At 42.3% G+C, this 24,171-nt stretch overlaps 2 protein-coding genes across 4 annotated transcripts; one reads left to right on the forward strand and one right to left on the reverse strand.

Annotated features, from left to right (window-relative positions):
• Positions 1-921: 921 nt before the first annotated feature.
• Positions 922-15,946, reverse strand: rex1bd (required for excision 1-B domain containing). The gene is made up of 5 exons (XM_021599000.2): positions 15,781-15,946; positions 15,047-15,129; positions 14,738-14,942; positions 1,644-1,732; positions 922-1,211 (listed from the first exon to the last, which is right to left on the reverse strand). Exons 1-5 carry the CDS (start codon positions 15,781-15,783, stop codon positions 1,139-1,141), a joined length of 453 nt encoding a protein of 150 aa, XP_021454675.1. The 5' UTR covers positions 15,784-15,946; the 3' UTR covers positions 922-1,138.
• On the forward strand, positions 14,936-19,120 carry haus8 (HAUS augmin like complex subunit 8). 3 transcript variants are annotated; one of them, XM_036969131.1, is made up of 10 exons: positions 14,936-15,172; positions 16,503-16,603; positions 16,689-16,750; positions 16,857-16,989; positions 17,141-17,251; positions 17,341-17,447; positions 17,559-17,717; positions 17,890-18,052; positions 18,199-18,340; positions 18,585-19,120. In XM_036969131.1, the coding sequence occupies exons 1-10, from the start codon at positions 15,108-15,110 to the stop codon at positions 18,709-18,711; spliced, it is 1,170 nt and encodes a 389-aa protein (XP_036825026.1). In that variant the 5' UTR covers positions 14,936-15,107; the 3' UTR covers positions 18,712-19,120. The 3 variants fall into 3 exon arrangements, with proteins under 3 accessions (XP_036825026.1, XP_036825025.1, XP_021454673.1); XM_036969130.1 differs by lacking the exon at positions 14,936-15,172 and adding an exon at positions 15,990-16,238; XM_021598998.2 differs by lacking the exon at positions 14,936-15,172 and adding an exon at positions 15,990-16,238 and having other exon boundaries at positions 17,911-18,052.
• The last annotated feature ends 5,051 nt before the right edge of the window (positions 19,121-24,171 follow it).

Consider the following 24,171-nt stretch of genomic DNA (forward strand, 5'->3'; position numbering starts at 1 on the left):
CACCATCTGGCAGTCCGACTGGGTTTGGCGGATGCCAGGAAAACGCTACCTGCTCCAATGCATAGTGCCAATTGTAAAGTTAGGTGGAGGAGGAATAATGGTCTGGGGCTGTTTTTCATGGTTCAGGCCCTTTAGTTTCAGTGAAGGGAAATCTTAGCACTAGAGCATACAATGACAATCTAGACAATTCTGTGCTTCCAACTTTGTGGTAACAGTTTGGGGAAGGCCCTTTCCTGTTCAGCATGACAAATCCTTTGTGCACAAAACAAGGTCCATACAGGAATGGTTTGTCGAGATCGGTGTGGAACGCTGACTGCGAGCCTGGCCTAATTGCCCAACATCAGTGCCCATCCTCACAGCTGAATTGAACCAAGTCCCCGCAGCAATGTTCCAACATTTAGTGGCAAGCCTTCCCAGAAGAGTGGAGGCTGTTATAGCAGCAGAGGAGGGGGACCAACTCCATATTAATTTACATGATTTTTGAATGAGATATTTGACAAGGTGTCCACATACTTTTGGTAATGTAGTGTATGCATTAATGAATGTAATTGCATAGGTCTTTTAATTACAAAAACTTGGTTGGTATGCTCATACACCATTTTGTAGATTGGCTGGTGTATACAGTCATAGCAATTGAACTTCAGATATTTCTGCAGTTTGTTAGTCATATGGAAGTGTTCTGGTTCTTTGGGTTTGTACTACTCTGGATTCCTTTTGTTGAAATAAGTGGCATAAATGTTTAAGTGTATATACTGTGTCTGAGTGACTGTGCAGATGAGGACATTTTTATATTGCTTATATTTTTGTATATGAATATTTAAGAAATTCTAATTAATAATTTCCCTCATTAAGTTATGTTCAGTTATCAATGATAAATATAACTGTCAAATAGTTTGTCTATAAAACAATAAAGGAATAACATTTGCCTTGGAATGTTTTTTTTAATTAAAAGAGCAAATTATCAAACAGGCGCACATGCAGAGATAAGCAGGGTACAGAATGACCCTGGGCAGACACTGCCGCAGTCAGGTGGAGCCAAGGAAGGATCAATAACTTAGGCAAATGAATAAAAAGGGGGAAGTTGCAGCAGAGGAGTCCATCAATCCCTGTCTGGGCGGCAACCTCCTGGGAGTCGCCATCACACAGACTCCTCAGAGTCGTATTTAAAGTCCTGCAGGATGTCACTCAGGGCCTCCTTATTCTTTATGATGCTGCAGCAGGGAAGACAGATGGAGGCATTAGAGCAGGGCTCTCCAACCTTGTCCCTGGAGAGCTACCGTCATGTAGGTTCACTCCAACCCTAATCTAGCACACCTGATTCTAATAACTAGCTGGTTGATAAGTTGAACCAGGTTTGGAGCGAAAACCGAACTGGGGTTGGAGCGAATACCTACAGGAGGGTAGCTCTCCAGGAACAGGGTTGGAGAACCCTGCATGCATTCTCTGAGTAGTCTGCATGCAAACAGCAGGTTGGTCTAATGAGAAATGACATCAGTGATTGCACACGGCAATGGAGCAACTTAACAAGACACTGAGCTGCCCCTGCAGCTTCAACACTCAGCAGTTTGAGTCAGCACATAGAGGGAATGAGTTGGTTAATGGGGAGACAAAGCCCTGAAAGGAAGAGTGAAATCTGCTCTTACTCCTGCTTGACCTCCTGGATCTTCTCCTGACAGCCCTCGTCTTCTGGGTGATCCTGAGCCTTCTGCTTTGCCAGCTGCAGCTTAGCCGTCTGTGGACAATGAGACATGTGTAAACCATTTATCAGACGTGGAGCTGGAGCAATCAAATGTTAACAGCAGCCTGGACCAGACTAGAGACCAATCCTCAAAAAGGGGTTTAGTTTTTGAGAAACCCCTCCCCCATGTAGAACAAAACGCAACCATATTTTTTCACATCTCTTATGTCTCCAATTTATGAATTGGATGGTTGTGTAAAAATATATTTCTGCAAAAGTGGTTAATTTGATAGATATTGTAACTTAAACTTATTAAAAACTGCAGAATAATGCCTGGCTGGAGTGGGGGGGGGGTCACATAAGCGCATGTAACGCAATATTGCAAGCTCTGATATTGCTCAAATTTGGAACAGAAGTAGTCGGTTATCGGTCCTTCATATACCCACAAACATAAGGATAGCATAATGCATCTTAGACCTGTAAACACAGATACAATAGGCGGAAATATATATGTAAATAAATATATATATTTATGATGTATGTAAGCCTTCTTTTTTTAGTAGCTGATTAAAAGGACAGCTTTCCAAATAAAATCTGCTCTTATTCAGTGCTGTATGGTTCTGCCTGACACAAACACAGTTACAAGTGTTTTGATGTTGTGGCTATTGTAATCTAATCAGCTCCAAATAAGACAAGTGGGCTCAGACACTGAAAACTGTATTTTTATTTGTTCAGCCCCTACTCTTGCAGTTACATTAGGGACACCCCTAGATGAGCCTCCTTTTCCAATATGATGTCCAAAATCCAATATGGCGGCCAAAATTCCATTAAATGGTGGTTAAAAATCACTTGTATATAGAGATATTTTAATTTAGACATATTTCAGATGTGTACTGTTCTTATGACCTGTACTGAAGACTATTTTGGTGCAATTCAACTTAGTTGGGAATTCAATATGCCTTCCATAATTACTCAAATCTTTGTCTGGATATTTTTTTTTTTAAAGGCTGCAGACAGCTCGGCATGGCAACACCAAATATTCCAAGTTACAAGCCTCTGAGGATCAATGAGACAACTGGGACCTCCAACGAAAGGGAAGAAAATCCAACCCTGGACTCGAACTCTAAAACGTGCCCCTGCTGTTTGGTAAATTGCCCCTCCAGGATTGGGCTCTTAATTAAGTCACCTCCTTATCATTTAGAAGTGAGCTTTGATTCATTGATAATCCAATACGGCTGCCTGAATCAAACATGACCTTACGCTGGCTCACTGCATTCGTGATCCACATTAGGATGTACAGGTGCACTCTGAAACTGTTCAGGTTAAGCTGACTCATACATTGTCTGGGAAACTTTGCAGTAATCCCAACATCTGTTTAAGGATATATGCCATCTATGGCAAACAAGAGGCCCCTTAGAATGGTCAAATATAAACAAATGCTGTATGTCATCGTTTACAGTAGCTGGGGATTGACTTCGTACCCTTTGTGCACTTTGCTTAACAAGCTCCACCTCCTCTGCAATCCCTCTACAGTCCAGGGATCATCTTCAAATGTATATGGAGGTGTGCTACATCCCACATAATGCTTCTTAGTCAGTCTATGACCTACAAAAGTAACCTCTAATTAACCCGAGGCCGCCTCACCGGTTCAGTTACTCTCATCATCTCCTGGGCCTGCCTCAGACCGCAATCACAGCCAACTACTCGGTTAATATCAGCCAAATTATCATCCAAACCGACTTCCAAAGGACTATGTAGGACAGAACTGCAGGACTTTTTGCCACATACCACATAAAATAAAACTCACCCACAGGCTAATTAGGCATGAAAAATCAACTTAAATACCCTCCTGCAACCCTCCTCACCCAATGTGGTGTGGATCTGTTTTTTTCTAAAGTATTTTTATTTACCTCAGAACTGGAATCCTCCAACAGAGGCAGGCCACCACTGCTAGCGGTCATCAACTGACCTTTAGCCCGGAAAGCTCTCGCCAGTTCGTACAACGCGACTCAAACCAGAGCATACCAGACCTATTTTCTCTCCATTTCCCAGGTTCCTACTGCAAGCTCTGAACCTTTTCACCTGGATCATCGCAGCTAGCTAGCTGCAATCCGAGTTGCTACTCCTGGTTAACTGTTAGGAATTTTATGAATAATGACTAAACAACATCTACATTTTAAATAGAACTATAACTAATGAAACTTACTCTTTTAAATCTGATTAACAATATTAATTCATAAGGAAGGGATTGTGGAGCATGAAACGGGGTAATTAAATAAAATAAATACCATTCCAGCCAGGTTGGAGAGGACTGGAATTGTGGGTTTTTAAGTTAGCAAAAAGGGTCGTTAACCTATGGTTGAACCGACTCAACTTAGCTCTGGGATGTTTAGATAACCCAGGAAAACACTCTCTGCCTTTTCCATTATCTGGAACTGTCTTCTAAATAGTGATGGATGAAGGTGAAGATTCCAGAAGTTAATCTAGGTAAGTGTGTGTCTGGAGTGAGCGAGCTAGTGGGTTGGAATAAACGTTTGAACTTCTCTGGTCCTGGTCGATAGGAGGAAGGATGTTTTATAACCTATGACGTCATATTTTGTATATAAACTGTTGTTCGTGGTTACATGGCAGCGAGCTCAGAGAATAAATACTATTATCTAAGACTGGTCTCTGTATATTTTATGCAAATAGGCATCTTAATTCTTATAAAATACAGTGATTTAATTAATGAAAACATATTGGAATTATGAAATTCCAGTGACACTAACGTCTGTCACAAAGCAAGCACCAATTAGCCTAGAGCTGAAGAGGCCCATCAGCCCCTCCTGGGCTACAATACCCGGACCCCTTCTACTGCCGGTACAGGGCACGGAACCCCGCCGATCCTTCACGACTTGACTACGACGTAATCTGCTCGAGGGGGTACTCAACTGGCCCCTACATTGCAACGTCGCCTGAATGCCCATCTGCTATCCGCAGCCCGCTAGCTGTCTAGAGCATATTGGACTGTTAGCTGAATATATCCATCGGCCAGTTTCTTGGGCCAATTGGACTTGGACCACTCGGAACCCTACTAATTCATCACGACTGGTCTATCAACGTCACCGCACGTGGAGTCTAAAACAGACTTTCCTTCGTTGAGACCTCCCTAAGGCCCTTCTGCTAGCTGTCTGAATCGCCGTGTCTCCAGCCCCTATGATCACCCGGCTACGCATGCCTCTCCCTAATATCAATATGCGTTGTCCATTACTGTCCTGGTTAGTGATGGTCTTATATCACTGTAGAGCCTCGAGCCCTGCTCAATATGCCTTACCAACCATTTAGTTCCACCTCCCACATATGCGGTGACATCACCTGGTCTCAAGAGACAATCTCTCATCATTACTCAATGCCTAGATTTACCTCCAATGTACTCACATCCTACCATACCTTTGTCTGTACATTTTGCCTTGAATCTATTCTATTCTATTCTTTTACTCTCTGTTACAAACGTACTAGACGACCAGTTCTGATAGCCTTTAGCCGTACCCTTATCCTTCTGTTCCTCTGGTGATGTAGAGGTCAATCTGCAGTGCCTAGCTCCACTCCTACTCTCCAGGTGCTCTAATTTGTTGACTTCTGTAACCGTAAAAGCCTTGGTTTCATGCATGTTAATATTAGAAGCCTCCTCCCTAAGTTTGTTTTATTCAATGCCTTAGCACACTCTGCCAACCCGAATGTGCTAGCCGTTTCTGAATCCTGGCTTAGGAATAACACCAAAAACCCTGAAGTTTACATCCCTAACTATAACATTTTTTCCGACAAGATAGAACTGCCAAAGGGTGCGGTGTTGCAGTCTACTGCAGGCTGTCTTACTATCCAGGCCTGTACTAGAGGTCAACCAATTATGATTTTTCAACACCAATACCGATAAATGGAGGACCAAAAAAGCTGATACCGATTTAAAAATCTTTTTTTTTTTTAAACGGCCGATTTAAAAATAAATACAAATATCGGCCGATTTTAATTTGATTTATAATAATGACAATTACAACAATACTGAATGAACACTTATTTTAACTTAACATAATACATCAATAAAATCAATAAATAAAAATAAATAAATAATGAAACATGTTAAATTTGGTTTAAATAATGCAAAAACAAAGTGTTGGAGAAGAAAGTAAAAGTGCAATATGTGCTATGTAAGAAAGCTAACATTTCAGTTCCTTGCTCAGAACATGAGAACATATGAAAGCTGGTGGTTCTTTTTAACATGAGTCTTCAATATTCACAGGTAAGAAGTTTTAGGTTGTAGTTATAGGAATTATAGGACTATTTCCCTCTATACCATTTGTATTTCTTTAACCGTTGACTATTGGATGTTCTTAAAGGCACTTTAGTATTGCCAGTGTAACAGTACAGCTTCCGTCCCTCTTCTCGTTCCTCCCTGGGCTCGAACCGCAACACAACGACAACAGCCACCATCGAAGCAGCGTTACCCATGCAGAGCAAGGGGAACAACTACTAGAAGCCTCAGAGCGAGTGACGTTTGAAACGCTATTAGCGCGCGCTAAATAGCTAGCCATTTCACTTCAGTTACACCAGCCTCATCTCGGGAGTTGATAGGCTTGAAGTCATAAACAGCGCAATGCTTGACGCACAACAAAGAGCTGCTGGCAGAACGAGTGCTGTTTGAATGAATGTTTACACGCCTGCTTCTGCCTACCACCGCTCAGTCAGATACTTAGATACTTGTATGCTCAGTCAGATTATATGCAACGCAGGACACGCTAGATATTACTAGATATTATCAACCATGTGTAGTTAACTAGTGGTTATGATTGATTGTTTTTTATAAGATAAGTTTGATGCTAGCTAGCAACTTACCTTGGCTTACTGCATTCGCGTAACAGTCTCCTTGTGGAGTGCAACGAGAGAGAGGCAGGTCGTTATTGCGTTGGACTAGTAACTAAGGTTGCAAGATTGGATCTCCCGAGCGGACAAAGGTGAAAATCTGTCATTCTGCCCCTGAACGAGGCAGTTAACCCACCGTTCCTAGGCAGTCATCGAAAATAAGAATGTGTTCTTAACTGACTGACGTGTATATATAAAACATTTAAAAAACGATCCATCTTTCCAGAAACAAGTCTCTCACCGTTGCCGCTTGCTATAGACCACCCTCTGCCCCCAGCTGTGCCCTGAACACCATATGTGAATTGATTGCCCCCCCCATCCATCTTCAGAGCTCGTGCTGATAGGTGACCTAAACTGGGACATGCTTAACACCCCGGCCATCCTACAATCTAAGCTTGATGCCCTCAATCTCACACAAATGATCAATGAACCTACCAGCTACAAACTCAAATCCATAAACACGGGCACCCTCATAGATATCATCCTAACCAACTTGCCCTCCAAACACACCCCTGCTGTTTTCAACCAAGATCTCAGCGATCTCTGCCTGCATCCGTAATGGGTCTGCGGTCAAACGACCATCCCTCATCACTGTCAAACGCTCCCTGAAGCACTTCAGCGAGCAGGACTTTCGAATCGACCTGGCCCGGGTATCCTGGAAGGATACTGACCTCATCCCTTCAGCAGAGGATGCCTGGTTATTCTTTAAAAGTGCCTTCCTCACCATCTTAAATAAGCATGCCCCATTCAAAAAATGAGGAACCAGGAACAGATATAGTCCTTGGTTCTCTCCAGACCAGACTGCCCTTGACCAGCACAAAAACATCCTGTGGCGTTCTAGATTAGCATCGAATAGCCCCCGTGATATGCAACTTTTCAGGGAAGTTTGGAACCAATATACACAGGCAGTTAGGAAAGCTAAGGCTACCTTTTCAAGCAGAAATTTGCATCCTGTAGCAAACTCTGGGACACTGTAAAGTCCATGGAAAATAAGAGCACCTCCTCCCAGCTGCCAACTGCACTGAGGCTAGGAAACACTGTCACCACCGATAAATCCAGTATAATTGAGGATTTCAATAAGCATTTTCTACAGCTGGCCATGCTTTCCACCTGGCTACCCCTACCCCGATCAACAGCCCTCCTCCCCCCATGGCAACTCGCCCAAGCCTCCCCATTTCTCCTTTATCCAAATCCAGATAGCTGCAAAATCTGGACCCCTACAAATCAGCAGGGCTAGACAATCTGTTCCATCTTTCTAAAATGCTCTGCCAAAATTGTTGCAACCCCTATAACTAGCCTGTTCAACCTCTTTCGTATTGTCTGAGATTCCAAAAGATTGGAAAGCTACCGCGGTCATCCCCCTCTTCAAAGGGGGAGACACTCTAGACCCAAATTGCTACAGACCTACATCTTTTCTACCCTGCTTTTCTAAGGTCTTTGAAAGCAAAGTCAACAAACAGTTTACCGACCATTTAGAATCCAACCGTACCTTCTCCGCTATGCAATCTGGTTTCAGAGCTGGTCATGGGTGCACCTCAGCCATGCTCAAAGTCCTAAACAATATAACTGCCATCGATAAGAGACAATACTGCCGTATTCATCGACCTGGCCAAGGCTTTCGACTCTGTCAATCACCACATTCTTATTGGGAAACTCAACAACCTTGGTTTCTCAAATGATTGCCTCGCCTGGTTCACCAACTACTTCTCTGATAGAGTTCAGTGTGTCAAATCAGAGGGCCTGTTGTCCGGACCTCTGGCAGTCTCTATAAGGGCGCCACAGTATTCAATTCTCAGACCGACTCTCTATGATGTTGCTCTTGCTGCTGGTGATTCTCTGATCCACCTCTACACAGACGACACCATTCTGTATACTTCTGGCCCCTTCTTGGACACTGTGTTAACTAACCTCCAGACGAGCTTCAATGCCATACAACTCTCCTTCCGTGGCCTCCAACTGCTAATAAATGCAAGTAAAACTAAATGCATGCTCTTCAACCGATTGTTGCCCGCACGTCCAGCATCACTACTCTGGACGATTCGGACTTAGGTATTTGTAGTTGTCCACATATTCTAGGTGTCTGGTGAGACTAAACTCTCCTTCCAGAATCACATTAAGAATCTCCAATTCAAAATGTAATCTAGAATCTGCTTCCTATTTCGCAACAAAGCATCTTTCAGCCATGCTGCCAAATATACCCTCGTAAAACTGACCATCCTACCGATCCTCGACAATGTCATTTACAAAATAGCCTCCAGCATTCTGCTCAACAAATTGGATGCAGTCTATCACAGTGCCATCCGCTTTGTCACCAAAGCCCCATACACTACCCACCACTGCGACCTGTACACTCTCATTGGCTGGCACTCACTTCATACCCTACTGGCTCCAGGTCATTTACAAGTTTCTGCTAGTTAAAGCCCCGCCTTATCTCAGCTCATTGGTCACCATAGCAGCACCCACCTGTAGCACGCGCTCCAGCAGTTATATCCCACTGGTCACCCCCAAAGCCAATTCTTCCTTTGGCCGCCTTTCCTTCCAGTTCTCTGCTGCCAATGACTGGAATGAACTGCAAAAATCACTGAAGCTGGAGACTCATATCTCCCTCACTAACTTTAAGCATCAGCTGTCAGAGCAGCTCACATATCACTGCACCTGTAAATAGCCCATCCAACTACCTCATCCTCATACTGTATTTATTTTGCTGCTTTGCACCCCAGTATCTCTACTTGCACATTCATCTTTTGCATATTTTGCATTCTTGTTTAATAGCTATATTGTAATTACTTTGCCACCATGGCCAATTTATTGCCTTACCTCCCTTATTTGCACATACAGAATATACTTTTTCTACTATATGTTTGTTTATTCCACGTGTAACTCAGTTGTTGTATGTGTCAAACTGCTTTGCTTTATCTTGGCCAGGTAGCAGTTGCAAATGAGAACTTGCTCTCAACTATCCTACCTGGTTAAATAAAGGTGGGGAAAAAATTAGATCATCCAGGGTCCGGTTTCCCAAAAGCATCTTAAGGCTAAGTTTATCATTAGAACCTTTGTAGGCACATTGTTAAATCGCTGAGTTGTTTCCCAAAACCATCATTAGTAAAGTTGCACTGAAAACGCTTGTTATTTACCAACTGACTCAGACCACTCGTGGATCAGCTAAGTGCGTTAGATTTTTTGCTGTTCCGCATCACTTTATACACAGAAGATCTCTGATAAACATACAGTTGGAGTCAGAAGTTTACATACACTTAGATTGGGGTAATTAAAACTAGTTTTTCAACCACTCAACAAATTTCTTGTTGACAAACTATAGTTTTGGCAAGTTGGTTAGGACATCTACTTTGTGCATGACAAGTAATTTTCCCAACAATTGCTTACAGACAGATTATTTCACTGTATCACAATTCCAGTGGGTCAGAAGTTTACAGACACCAAGTTGACTGTGCCTTTAAACGGCTTGGAAAATTCCAGAAAACGATGTCATGGCTTTAGAAACTTCTGATAGGCTAATTGACATAATTTGAATCTGTGGATGTATTTCAAGGCCTACCTTCAAACTCAGTGCCTCTTTGCTATAACTCATGGGAAAAATCAAAAGATATCAGCCAAGACCTCAGAAAAATAATTGTAGACCTCCACAAGTCTGGTTCATCCTTGGGAGCAATTTCCAAACTCCTGAAGGTACCCGGTTCATCTGTACAAACAATAGTACGCAAGTATAAACACCATGGGACCACACAGCCGTCATACCGCTCAGGAAGGAGACGCGTTCTGTCTCCAAGAGATGAACATACTTTGATGCGAAAAGTGCAAATCAATCCCAGAACAGGAGCAAAGGACCTTGTGAAGATGCTGGAGGAAACCGGTACAAAATGATTTATTTCCAGGGTAAAACGAGACCCATATCGACATAACCTGAAAGGCGGCTCAGCAAGGAAGAAGCCACTGCTCCAAAACCACCATAAAAAAAGCCAGACTACGATTTGCAACTGCACATGGGGACAAAGATCGTACTTTTTGGAGAAATGTCCTCTGGTCTGATGAAACAAAAATAGAACTGTTTGGCCATAATGACCATCGTTATGTTTGGAGGAAAAAGGGGAAGGCTTGCAAGCCGAATAACGCCATCCCAAACGTGAAGCACGGGGGTGGCAGCATCATGTTGTGGGGGGTGCTTTGCTGCAGGAGGGACTGGTGCACTTCACAAAATAGATGGCATCATGGGGAAAGAAAATTATGTGGATATATTGAAGCAACATCTCAAGACATCAGTCAGAAAGTTGAAGCATGGTCGCAAATGGGTCTTTCAAATGGACAATGACCCCATGTACACTTCCAAAGTTGTGGGAAAATGGCTTAAGGACAACAAAGTCAAGGTATTGGAGTGGCCATCACAAAGCCCTGACCTCAATCCTATAGAACATTTGTGGGCAGAACTGAAAAAGCGTGTGCCAGGAAGGAGGCCTACAAACCTGACTCAGTTACATCAGCTCTGTCAGGAGGAATGGGCCAAAATTCACCCAACTTATTGTGGGAAGCTTGTGGAAGGCTACCCAAAATGTTTGATCCAAGTTATACAATTTAAAAGCAATGCTACCAAATACTAATTGAGTGCATGTAAACTGACCCACTGGGAATGTGATGAAATAAATAAAAGCTTAAATAAATAATTCTCTACTATTATTCTGACATCAAAGTATCATATAAAGTATCATATAAAATAAAGTATTTTTACTAGGATTAAAATGTCAGGAATTGTGAAAAACTGAGTTTAAATGTATTTGGCTAAGGTGTATGTAAACTTCCAACTTCAACTGTATAGTCAATGTTTATCCGTCTCACTCTGTCTGAACACCGATAACTTGGGAACTAAGTTGACTACAAATACAAAGTTCCCTATAGAGAGTACCACATTATAATACTAATAAAACCTAGCATCAAACAAAGAAATGGTTCCAATCGTTTTTCCACCATTCATTTTTCCCATAGGGGATTTTAGAAACACTTAAAAATAAGGGCTGGTTCAGGTAGCCATACCCTGGAGCGACATTTTGATATCAGTGTAAATCTCTTGGACAAGGAGACATTTTTTTTTTTCTTGACAAAAGTAGTCCGGTATTAGCAGACCGACATAGCTGTCTGTAGCGCGGACATAAAATGTTTTCCCAGCGTCGCCCCCATGACTGTCAGAGGGGCATCACGGTCTTTTTTTTTTACCCCTTTTTCGTGGTATCCAATTGTCGTAGTAGCTACTATCTTGTCTCATTGCTACAACTCACGTACGGGCTCGGGAGAGACGAAGGCTGAATGTCATGCGTCCTCCGATACACAACCCAACCAGTACTGCTTCTTAACACAGCGCGCATCCAACCCGGAAGCCAGCCGCACCAATGTGTCGGAGGCTACACCGTGCACCTGGCAACCTTGGCTAGCGCGCACTGCGCCCGGCACAGGAGTCGCTGGTGCGCGATGAGACAGGGAGATCCCTACCGGCCAATCCCTCCCTAACCCGGACGACGCTAGGCCAATTGTGCGTCGCCCCACGGACCTCCCGGTCGCGGCCGGTTACAACAGAGCCTGGGCGCGAACCCAGGGACTCTGATGGCACAGCTGGCGCTGCAGTACAGCGCCCTTAACCACTGCCCCACCCAGGAGGCCCTGGCATCACGGTCTTTGGTGGAATGGTCAAAGATGATCCATTATATTGACAAGATGGTAGAGTGACCACTAACAATGGAAATACATATCCTGAAAGATGGCAGGCAGGACAAGGCGAAATCAGGTGGGACCAGTCTAACCAGATACGCGTGAACAACAAGCACAACTCTGATATAAAGATGAGCTTGGTTGTCTTCAACCTCCTGCATTTTATAGTGAAGGTATTTCAAGTTCGTCGACCTCGTGAATATGCATAGCTCATCTTGAATTTCAATGGATTCAGCTCAACGTTTATCCCACTCTAGAAACATTTAAACATAACATTAACCTCAGGAACATAAGAGGGTGTTCAGTACACGTCCCGGTTTGGTGCAGTATAATCTTTATATTAAAAAAAAGGTATTTTTATGTCCATTAGGGCACTTTATAAAAAGGGTTTTATTTGGTTCTGATAGCATGTTATCCATGAGAAGTTCAATGACCACAATGGGACGTTGCATGATGGTCCCAAGGGAACATTCTCTGGTTGACCTTTGCCTAGTGTCCCTGTAAGCTTCCAGGACGTAACGAAGGACCTTTTAAGGACGTTCTCAGGACTTCAACATAACTAGTCATTAGGACGTTGCATGATGTTCCCAAGGGAACGTCCCTGCAAACAACGAGTCATAAGGACGTCCCCGAAACGTCATGAAATGGTCGCCTGCTAAAGTGGTTCGTACGCTGTGTCATGGTCCCCTGGAGGTTTTGTCTAGTCCCTGGTATATTCCAAAGGACATTCTTGAGATGTAAACATCCTGGGGACCATGACACAACAAGTTATTTAACCTCCATAAAAATGGTACTATGGCAGCCATATTGGATTTGACGGCATATTGGAATTAAGGTCAAATCCATCGTGGCCCCAAAGACAATCTGTGACTTAATCACAAGAGTAGGGGCTAAAGTAACAGAATCCAAGGAACCTTGGACCCCCAAAAATCTAATTCTGATTTCTGAGCCCACTTGTTTTCCTTAGAGCAGATTACAATAGCCACATCAAAATCCATGTGTACCTGTATGTATTCTTGTCAGGCAGGACCATACAGCACTGAATGAGAGCAAATTTCACTAATCAGCTACCAAAAAGCAAAGCTTACATTCATCATAAATACTTATAGTTGACATTGTATCTTTGTGTTTACAGGTGTATATTCCCAAGATGCATTAAGATTGTTCATGTAGGACAGACAAATGCCTACTTGTATTACATTTGAGCAATATCAGCTCTTGCAATATTGGGTTACATACGCTTGCTTATACAGCCCCCCCCCCAGCCAGGCATTATTCTGCACTGAGTTTAGGGGGGTGTTTCACAATATCTATCAAATTAACCACTTTTGCAGTAAAATACAACAATCCATTTAATTAAATGGGAGACATTTGGGATGTGGGGTAGGGCTATCACAAAAATGTGGGGGCCTTGCCACTAGCCTAGATCCAGAAGAAGGAAAGTCAATGCCAGACTTCTGACGTTATGAAAATTGATAGTATGGAAAATGTAAGACATGATTTAAATCTTGTTAAATTCCCATTTTTACTGACAGATTGAGCTTCACATTACAATTGTGCATTACAAAGCATGATCATTAAAATATGTCTACTATGTGTCAATTGTTGCACAATTGCTTCTCTCTATTGATGACGAGGTAAATTCATTATTGTTATATTCAATTGCTGAACAATGAACACTGATGAAGCAGGAAATACCGGATGGGTAACATTCTCAGAGGAGAAATCTGACCCCTTGTGGCTGATTGATGGAAGTCTGATGATGAACCTTGGAGGTGATGCAGTATTGCAGAAACCTCAAAACAGGTTCTAGAGAGCTACTGGGCGTGCAGGTATTTGTTCCAGCTCTTCAGTAACACACCGGATTCTGCTAATCATGGCCTAGAGTGTGAAGATCATGATTTGAATCAGGTGTGATATTGATGGTCTAGAATAAAAGCAAGCACATCCAGTAGATTTCCAGGACTTGAATTGCAGAACACTGCACTGCAAAAATATGCATGTTCAACTGAAAACTCATAAGCTATATAAAACTCAATGCTTGATATCCATATGTAATCCCTAAGCGCCAACATCAGTCAACTGAGCACTGTTACAGCAACAGAGGCAGCATTTAGATTCATTCCCACTAAACCTGGTGTAAAAAATATGCTACACAATTAATTTTGCCCATGTTTACACCGATACAATCCTTCAATTTGGGAAGAGCGAGCAAGTGCACACTGGGGGCCTGGTCCCAGATCTTGCCAACTCCATTGCTCATAGTCAAGCAATGTTTGGCATGACAATGAGTGACAAGAAGATGGCAGGATAGCACAAACTGACTGGTACAGGCTAAAATTTGGTTACGGTGTTGGTTACGATAAGTTCAATTTCAGTTAGTCGTTTTACAGGTCAGGAGTTTCCTTAAAGCATATCTCAGGTCAGTGTACTAGGTAAGAGAGTCGTTACCAGTTCAAGCTTCTGCTTTTCTTTTTTCTGCAGCTTGTCAATGTGTTCGGAGAGATCTGGACGATCGAAGTCTTGGTGCAGCCGCTCCTTTATCTCTAGCACCTCCTTTGAGAGGCCACAGAAAGCCTGCGTTATCTCATGTACCAGCTGCCTGTAGTGGTCAAAGTCATAGTGGGGCCCTGTCCTCAAGTATGCTTCATGGCCTCTGGAGAGAAATAAACATGTTAGTCCATCTTTACCTACTTTAAGTGAACAGAAAGGCAGGAAGTGCATCTATGCATCAACTGAAAATAATGCAGGCCTACTTACTCGTCAAAAAGCCTGTACGCTTCAACCCTTTCAGCTTGAACGGCATAAAATCGATGGACCAATGCTTGAAAATCTGTGGGTACCTAGGATGGAGAGAATGGGAAGACAAAAACAAAAAAAAGACCTGTGAGTGGTGAACAACATTAGCAAAAAAAATAACTACAGTAATAGTTTATTTTATTAGCTGGTAACAGTAGTTTGTCTCAGTTAACTTGCTAATAGCGAACTATTTTGGGGAGGTGGTGTTACACTGACATGGTTACAAAATGTTTTGAAGAACCTGACAACATTTTTAGCTAGCTATGTTTACTACCTAGCTAACTTTATACTTGTCTTTTTACTGCTCTAATTACATTGGTGTAGACCATCATTGTAAAAAAAAGAATTCGTTCTTAAACTGACTTAACAAATTAAATAAAAGGTTACACAACCAGTTTATAATAGCAATAAGGCACCTCGGGGGTTTGTAATATATGGCCAATATACCACGGCTAAGGCCTGTGTCCAGGCACTCCTCGTTGCGTCGTGGAAAGAACAGCCCTTTGCCGTGGTATATTGGCCATATACCACACCTCCTCGGGCCTTTGTGCTTAATTATAACTAGCTTCTTGTCCGGTGTCGCCTATGTTGTTCAGTTAACCCACACGAGGCAAATTAACGTTAGCCAGCAAACTAGCTTTCATATACAAACTGCATGTTGTCTCAAACAAATGTATTGCAATCAACAAACTTACCATGTCAATGTTTTTGAAAATGTCGCTGTGCAGTTTGGTTAATAAGCGAGGTGTAAAACAGTAGCGCGTAGCGTTTTGGCTTTGTTCATCATGATTCAACTATTTTGAAGACAAGAAAATGTGCTTCCTGTTTATGTGCATCCTTCAATTCTGTCCGATGGTACAACTAGAACCCGCGAGGTTGTTAGAAAATGTAGCATAAAAGTAACGTTAATAGTGGTCCATATTTATTGTACATAATTCTAAACGAGTTCATAAGTAAATTTTGCATTTTTTATTTCAACAAACAATATTGGATTTGTTGAACAAGTAACACAGGCTAGAACCTCATCCTAGGTTTTGTTTCAAGCCGAACATTAACGTTGTTGTACACGCGGTTCACTTGAAAGTAAAATGGCGTCAAGAAGAGTGTCATCGGTTCCTAAAAGTCAGAAACTTACCATTGGAGATTCAAAAAGGTAGCTGAACATGTTCTTCGTCAATGTAGAAAGCTAATATAATTGTATGTTTACAAAATATGAATCAAAATTTATGCAATTTTACTGATGTAACTGTATGTGATGGTGTGATCAGCTGCTAGCTGTGTTGACACGTTACTATAAAATCTGTACAAACACGGATACGTAGCTATGTCCTGTCATTATCTTGTGAGTCTCATAATCAACTTTTAGCAGCTGCCTTTACCCTTAGGCTACGTGTGTACGTTTTTATGTTATTTTCAGTTCCAAAGCTGTGATTGAAAACAGCAAGAGCAACAACAGTGGAACTGGAAACCCCAGCAAAGCCAAAGGCAACAGCAGTGGGAATGGAAATAAAACAAAATGTAAGTTAGAAAGAACAATTTAAATGACACATGAAACCTTGTTTTACAATTATCAATGTTACAAATAACATTATCCTTTTTTCAGCTGGTGGTACAATAGTGAAGTCTCGATATCTACAACCTGTTGAAAAGGCACCTCTAACCAAGGTAGTGTTATGAGTTCATGTCAATTGCTGATCTCTGTATTCAATTTAATAGTTAGTTAGTTCTCTCAAAATGAATTAACAAATTTCACCCCTGTACCTTTCCACAGAACAATTCACTCACCAATGAGTCCACCCTTGTGCCACCAAGGCCTGCCTCACCTAAACCGGTTAGTGTTAAACCACGGGTGGGGTCTCCTGCAAGGCGTTCCATGGCTCCTCAGTCACTTCGCAATCCTACTCGTAAGTGCTTCCAGTGATTAGTGAGATGTTTGGCTGAACTCTACTTTGGCCAACCTGTTTATTTTTCCAATGTCTTTGGCCATGTGGAGTTTAGTGTAGAGAGCCCTGAGATTATATGCGTACTAACTACTTAACACTTTTTATTCTCCAGCAATGATGTCCAGTGTCCTTGAGCCTTCACAATTAGGAAGAAGTATTCTGCAATCCACAATCTTAGATGGTCACTGTCTTCGCCCTGACTTTGATGTCTCTGCCATTAAAGGTAAACTGTCCTTTTATTCAGATCATGTTGATAACAAACCAACATTTGGGAATCAACAGTTAAGATGCTATGTCTCACCTATATTACAGACAAGACAGTGTTACCAAATGCAGCAGTAGAACCTGAAAGAAACGATGAACACGAAAAGAGACTCCTAGAGATGCAGACCTTCTTGTTGGCTTACCTCACAGCCAAGGTAACTATTATATTTGGTATATTTCTTAATCACATGTTTTATTGGTATTTCACCCCCTAAGGTTAACCTTTTTTTCCCTCTTTAACTACTCTGATGGTTCGGCGAATTCAGATGGAGAATAATAGCCAGAAATTGAAGGCGGAGGCAGAGGGGCGTATTATAGCCGTGATGGAGGAAGAGGAGCTGCTACGGAAAGAAGTCCATGAGAAGAAGCGCCAGTACCTCCTCCTGGAGAAGAACAAGCAGCTGGACGACCTGCTCGATTTACAGGTCAGAAGTCATTTCTCTCCAAATACAGCCTAAACAAACTTTGATGTAAAAACAATTTGTTATCCTGTGTTTTTTTTTTGTGTTATCATTATGGTATGGTTGTTGATATGAATTCTAAAAATACAAATTGCTTGTTGTAAAATAATCTGATCTATGATTTGATTTGGAATAATCAGACATTTTATATTTTCAGATCACAGCACTAACTCCTGTGGCTGATGCCGCCAAGCAGTTCACACAGGAATACAAGTCTTTTGCCACCGCAGTTGACACCACACGACATGAGCTGCCAGTGAAGAACTTCTACATTGACGGGGATAGAATGACATTTCTGGGTTGGTATTATTCCGTTCAATTTGCCACATTACTGGAAAGTGAAGAGAACCTTGGCGTTAGCTGGATTTACTTATTATGCATAGGATCCCCCCTCCCCCTCAATGAATGTGTTTGTATACAAAAACCGTGGTTCCTACCCATTCAGATAAAGCCACTGCTAGCCTGAAGGAGAGTGAGGAAGTGTTGCTGCAGTGCACACAGGGAGCTCACCATGGCAATGAGAAATCTGCTGAGTGCCTGAGAGGGATGAAAACTGCTGCACAGGACATCAGCAAGCAGCTCTCAGGGTAAAAACATAGATTACAGTGACTTAAGACATATCATATTTTGTTTAAGTCTTTTGAAACCATCATGAATGATCAGCTTGCTCTTTGCCTGGTGTATTTGCACTCACGTATAAGGGTACGTGTTTTAAACCGCTCAAGACCAATCACTTGAAGACACTTATGTATTTCAAAGATATGATTTACAATAAATGAATGAACATGTAGTGGGTTTGTTTTGGTGACCATAGGATTTACTTCTTCACAGGGGTTTTTCAGAGTTATTGGAGCTGTCATCATTGGTCAGTCGCCAGACGGTTCAGATTCAACAGGCCTTGGAAGAGGAGCAGCTTGGATTGACAAGAGTTCAGGAACTCTATTGCCCCAAACAGTGAAGCAGCATCGAGAACATTGTGTAGAATGTACAGCCTAAAGTTCAGGAATAAGGCCCAATGGGTGCGGTATATGACCAATATTCCATCACTAAGGGCTGTTCTAATGCAATGCGGAGTGCCTGGATACAGCCCTTAGCCGTTGTATATTATCCATATACTACAAACCTCCAAAGTGCCTTATTGCTATTATAAACTGGTTACCAACGTAATTAGAGCAGTAAAAATAAATGTTTTGTCATACCCGTGGTATACGGTCTGATATACCACGGCTGTCGGCCAGTCAGCATTCAGGGCTCGAACCACCCAGTTTATAATTTTTGTTAACATACAGTAGTTAAGTTACTTAAATTACTGACCATGGGAATTATTTTGTGAAACTTTTTATTAAATTGTATACATCAATATTTAATAGCTGTTCAGACCTTATTCTTGGAATACCTTTCTGTTTCCTCTGAGTTAATTGTAAACATTTGTATCCATATGAAGTTGCTGCAAGTATACATTGTATCACCATTATGCCTCTATCACACTGACAGCGTCATTACGTTTTGCTACACCAGAAGTACAGTACATTAATTTCCAATGGAACTCTGTTTGCCTTGCAGCATTGCGTTGCAGTGCGTTCTATGTGGTGCATATGTTGGAGTTATCGAACGTACAGTATAAATCAAATTGCATGCGTAGACAGCATGACCGAAATAATAGCAGAAGGTGAATGTTGAACGTTTTTTGCAATCATATCTAGATGATGCTGCTTAGCATTTTGAGCAATGATGGTCTAAGTGTGATTGAGGCGTTACGCCTCTGAGACCGACAGCATCACTGCATCAATATTTTTTTTACTGGATGCGTGTACAACAAAAGTTGAAACATTCCCCTTTTGATACTATTTGTGTCAAGTCTAAGCATACAATTTGATGCATAAGTTTATGCACCACACAGAACGCACTGCCTCTGCAACACAATGCTGTAAGGCAAATGCAGTGTTCTATTGGAAATTAATGTACTTCTGGTATACCAAAATGCAATGACGCTGTCGTTCGGCTCATTTTACATGCTAGTAGGAAACTTGACATTTTCGACTTGATGATTCGTTAAACGCTGCACGTGTATAACTACATTTAGCAAGTAAATGACTGGTACATGAGCGCAACAATGTTTGTTGCAAAACATCAGTTTGCCAGATGTGGACTGTCCATACCACCCTCTGTAGCGCCATGCGAACGAGGACAGTGCTATTGCCATACCAGGCAGTGATGCAGCCAGTTGAAATGCTCTCAATAGTGCAGCTGTACAACCTTTTGAGGACTTGAGGGCCAAAGGTTTTCAACCTCCTGAGGCGGAAGAGGCGTTGCCGCTCCGCCTTCACGACTGCACGTGTGTTTGGACCATTTTAAGTGTTTAGTGATATGGACACCAAGGAACTTGAACCTCTCGACCTGCTCCACTGTGGCCCCGTCGATGTGGATGGGGGTTTGCTCGACCCCCCCTCCCTTCCTGTAGTCCACGGTCAGTTCCTTGGTCTTACGTTGAGGGAGAGGTTGTTGTTCTAGCACCACACTGCCAGGTCACTGACCTTCTCCCTGTAAGCTGAGTCATCACCGGTGAGCAGGCCTATCACCGTCGTGTCGTCAGCAAACTTGATGGTGTTGGAGTCGTGGGTGGCAATGCAGTCATGGGGGAACAGGAAGTACATGAGGGGACTAAGCACAGGGTCAGCGTTGCGGAGGTGATGTTGCCTAAACACATAGATGCAAGACAACCTGGGTGGGTCCTAGCTAGTTTTTTTGACTAGTAAAAGACATTGAATAGGTAGATAATTGCAGTGTTCATTCAGATATCTGACATACAGAGCACACCTCTTAAATATAATTGTATCACAAGAACAAACTTACATATTTCACAACAAAGAAAGAGAACGGGGGAGAGAGATTGGAGGGATACAGATAGGCATAGGTAGGCATGTAGGCCACCAGGCAAACAGTCAGAACCATGCATCGGGAATGTCAAGAGGTTGGCTATAGATATCACAATGCTGTATTTCACAATTTATAGGAGTGCAATGCCTCATGCAATTTCACTAAAATAGGGGCAATCAATGAGTAGGCTGAGCTATTCTACACTCAACAGACTGAAGACCAAACACACTAGCGTTTTTCATAGCAGAGAAAAAGAGGAGCAGGTGAGGGAGACAGTCAGTACCATGCGCATAGGCTACAGTGCATTCGGAAAGTATTCAGACCCCTTGACTTTTACATAACCTGAAATTTGACATTTACTTAAGTATTCAGACCTTTTACTCAGTACTTTGTTGAAGCACATTTGGCACTGATTACAGCCTCAAGTCTTCTTGGGTATGACGCTACAGGCTTGGCACACCAATTTGGGCAGTTTCTCCCATTCTTCTCTGCAGATCCTCTCAAGCTCTGTCAGGTTGGATGGGGAGCGTCACTGCACAGCTATTTTCAGGTCTCTCCAGAGATGTTTGAATGGGTACAAGTCCGGGCTCTGGCTGTGCCACTCAAGAACATTCAGAGACTTGTCTCGAAGTCACTCCTCCGTTGTCTTGGCTGTGTGCTTAGGGTCGTTGTCCTGTTGGAAGGTAAACCTTCACCCCCAGTCTGAGCGCTCTGGAGCAGGTTTTCATCAAGGATCTCTCTGTACTTTGCTCTGTTAATCTTTGCCTCGATCCTGACTCGTCTCCCAGTCTCTGCCACTGAAAAACATCCCCACAGCATGATGCTGCCACCACCATGCTTCTCCGTAGGGATGGTACCAGGTTTCCTCTAGATGTAACGCATGGAGTTCAGGCCAGAGTTGAATCTTGGTTTCATCTTGTTTCTCATGGTCTGAGAGTCTTTAGGTGCCTTTTGGCAAACTCCAAGCGGGCTGTCATGTGCCTTTTACTGAGGATTGGCTTCCGTCTGGACACTACCTTAAAGGCTTGATTGGTGGAGTGTTGCAGAGACGGTTATCTTTCTGGAAGGTTCTCCCATCACAGAGGAACTGTAGAACTCTGTCAGTGACCATCGGGTTCTTGGTCACCTCCCTGACCAAGGCCCTTCTCCCCCGATTGCTCAGTTCTTCCATTTTTAAGAATGATGGAGGCCACTCTGTTCTTGGGGACCTTCAATGCTGCTGAAATGTTTTGGTACCCTTCCCCAGATCTGTGCCTCGACACAATCCTTTCTCTGAGCTCTACTGAAAATTCCTTCCACCTCATGGCTTGGTTTATGCTCTGACATGCATGTCAACTGTCAAATCAGTTTAATTAGGCCTAAATGTGCAATAAAAAGTATTGCCCATAGCTTATTTAATTAAACCCTGGCTGGCTGTTGGTTTCTTAGGTCAGGCCTCTCCAAACCTGTTCCTGGAGAGCTATACATTCCTGTAGGGTTTCGCTCCAACTCCAGTTGTACCTAACTTGATTCAGTTTATCAACCAGCTAATTATTAAATCGAATGTGAGATGTGGGCTGTCCATAATCGAATGCGACTAGGATTGGAGTGAAAACCTACAGGTTGGTAGCTCTCCACAAACAGGGTTGGAGAGCCCTGTCCTAGGCAATAGATCGCAAAGCAGCATCCCCGCTTAACTTTTTTAAAAATGGCAAGTTCACTTTCTCGTCCATAAACACAGCCAAGTGCAAATATGGTTTAGCAGCTCAAATCAGCAGGATGTAGGGCATTTTTTATTAGGAAGGACGTCTACCGTGGATGGATCGCTACAGTAATGATTATGATCACACTTCATTTACTTAAATATTAGGTGGAAGGGAGACCTATACATTTGGCAGTCAAACACGAGTTATCAGTGTAACCTAATATCGCCTAGACATGACGTTGAAATATCTCCACGCCTTCTATAAAAAACCTCCAGGCTTCCGTCGTAACAGTCTATTCAGTTGGGGGAAAAATAATTACAGGTGGCAGTTTGTAACAACGAATCCTTTGTGAATCATCCTCTGGAATAACGCACATGCTTGGATAATAATTACAAAACCAACGTCTCTAGTTATACCCGTACGAATAGGGATATAACGTGTCAAAGAATAGGCTTATCTGCATAGAGTGCGCCGCATCATCCCATGAGATCTGTCAAGCCTGCACACAGCAGAAATATCACTGAAATATTCTAGTTCCTACACATCACCTCCTGTATTCAAACAAAATATATATTTTATAGCCAAATGGCCAGCATCATGCTCATGTCAGTCCTCTAGAACGCTAATGTGGTCTTCCTAGTACGACTCAGCAATAATGAGGTGGTGTGTATGTGTGCGCACATTCGTTTCGAGCAAGAGTCGACTCCTTTCATTCCAATCAAAGGAGTGGGAGTCGACTCCAAAATTCGTGCACCACTAGTTTTTATAGGCATGAGTCCATAAATGTTTCAAATTGACTGCCAATATGCCAACATTCCATTCAAACACTTCAGTCTATCTAGACAAGTTGTAAATGCAACAACTGATATTGTATCATATAATAGCACTCACAGCTTTCCAATAAATCTGATACATTTGTATAAAACCTGTATAAATTATTTATAATCATATGACAATATTTTAGGTCGTCTATAATTCCATTCCCCAATTTCTGATACATCATATGCCTTACTTTTATTTTACTGCATACAGTTCATATAAGGAAATCCGTCTATTTAAATAAATAAATAATGCCCTAATCTGTGGATTTCAAATGAATGCGCAGTGGTGCAGCCATGGGTGGGCCTGAGAGAGGCCACTGGGGACCCAGGCCCAGGCCCAGCCAATCAGAATTAGTTTTTCCCCACAAAAGGGCTTTATCACAGACAGTAATACTCCTCAGATCCCACATGTGAAGGAGCCGGACGTGGAGGTCCTGGGCTGGCGTGGTTACACGTGGTCTGCGGTTGAGGCCAGTTGGACTTACTGCCACATTCTCTAAAATGATGTTGGAGGCAACTGATGGTAGAGAAATGAACATTCCTGCAGTCAGCATGCCAGTTGCATTCTCCCTCAACTTGAAACATCTGTGGCATTATGTTGTGTGAAAAAACTGCACATTTTAAAGTGGCCTTTTAATGTCCCTATCTCCAAGAATACTGAGATGTACTTGATTTGACTGAATTAAGTTATTATTATTTTTATTTGTAATTTAAATTGGTTTAATGTGAATGATGAATGTTACAGTTGAATGGTGTTCCCATAACATGTTTACATGTTACACATAATGTTATCATGCGTTTGATTATAAAGTTGCTCTTTTGGACAAATCCAACATATTATGGTCCTTGAAATGAAATAATTCACAGCACTGTAAATTCAGTATGACCGAGATCACCGATCATACAATAGATTTGTGTCGTGTACAGAACCAAACAAATTGTGTTTTATGTACCCTACATACATTCTGTATATATATGTTTTACTTCTGCTGCCTATGGTTTTCCAAATCAACAATTTTTGAAGAATTTGATCTG

The sequence above is a fragment of the Oncorhynchus mykiss genome, chromosome 30 (genome assembly GCF_013265735.2).
Source record: "Oncorhynchus mykiss isolate Arlee chromosome 30, USDA_OmykA_1.1, whole genome shotgun sequence".
Taxonomy (NCBI): Eukaryota; Metazoa; Chordata; class Actinopteri; order Salmoniformes; family Salmonidae; genus Oncorhynchus; species Oncorhynchus mykiss.

Bases quoted from the DNA above. Each gene is read 5' to 3' on its own strand.
- haus8 (XM_036969131.1), top strand. From the start codon at position 15,108: ATGCTTGAAAATCTGTGGGTACCTAGGATGGAGAGAATGGGAAGACAA. The intron at 17,718-17,889 runs GTCAGAAGTCAT...GATTTGGAATAA, and splicing joins ACGACCTGCTCGATTTACAG to TCAGACATTTTATATTTTCA. The intron at 18,053-18,198 runs GTTGGTATTATT...CTACCCATTCAG, and splicing joins GGATAGAATGACATTTCTGG to ATAAAGCCACTGCTAGCCTG.
- rex1bd (XM_021599000.2), bottom strand. The intron at 1,733-14,737 runs GTAACGACTCTC...CATTGTCCACAG, and splicing joins AAAAGCAGAAGCTTGAACTG to ACGGCTAAGCTGCAGCTGGC. The intron at 1,212-1,643 runs GTAAGAGCAGAT...TCCCTGCTGCAG, and splicing joins ATCCAGGAGGTCAAGCAGGA to CATCATAAAGAATAAGGAGG.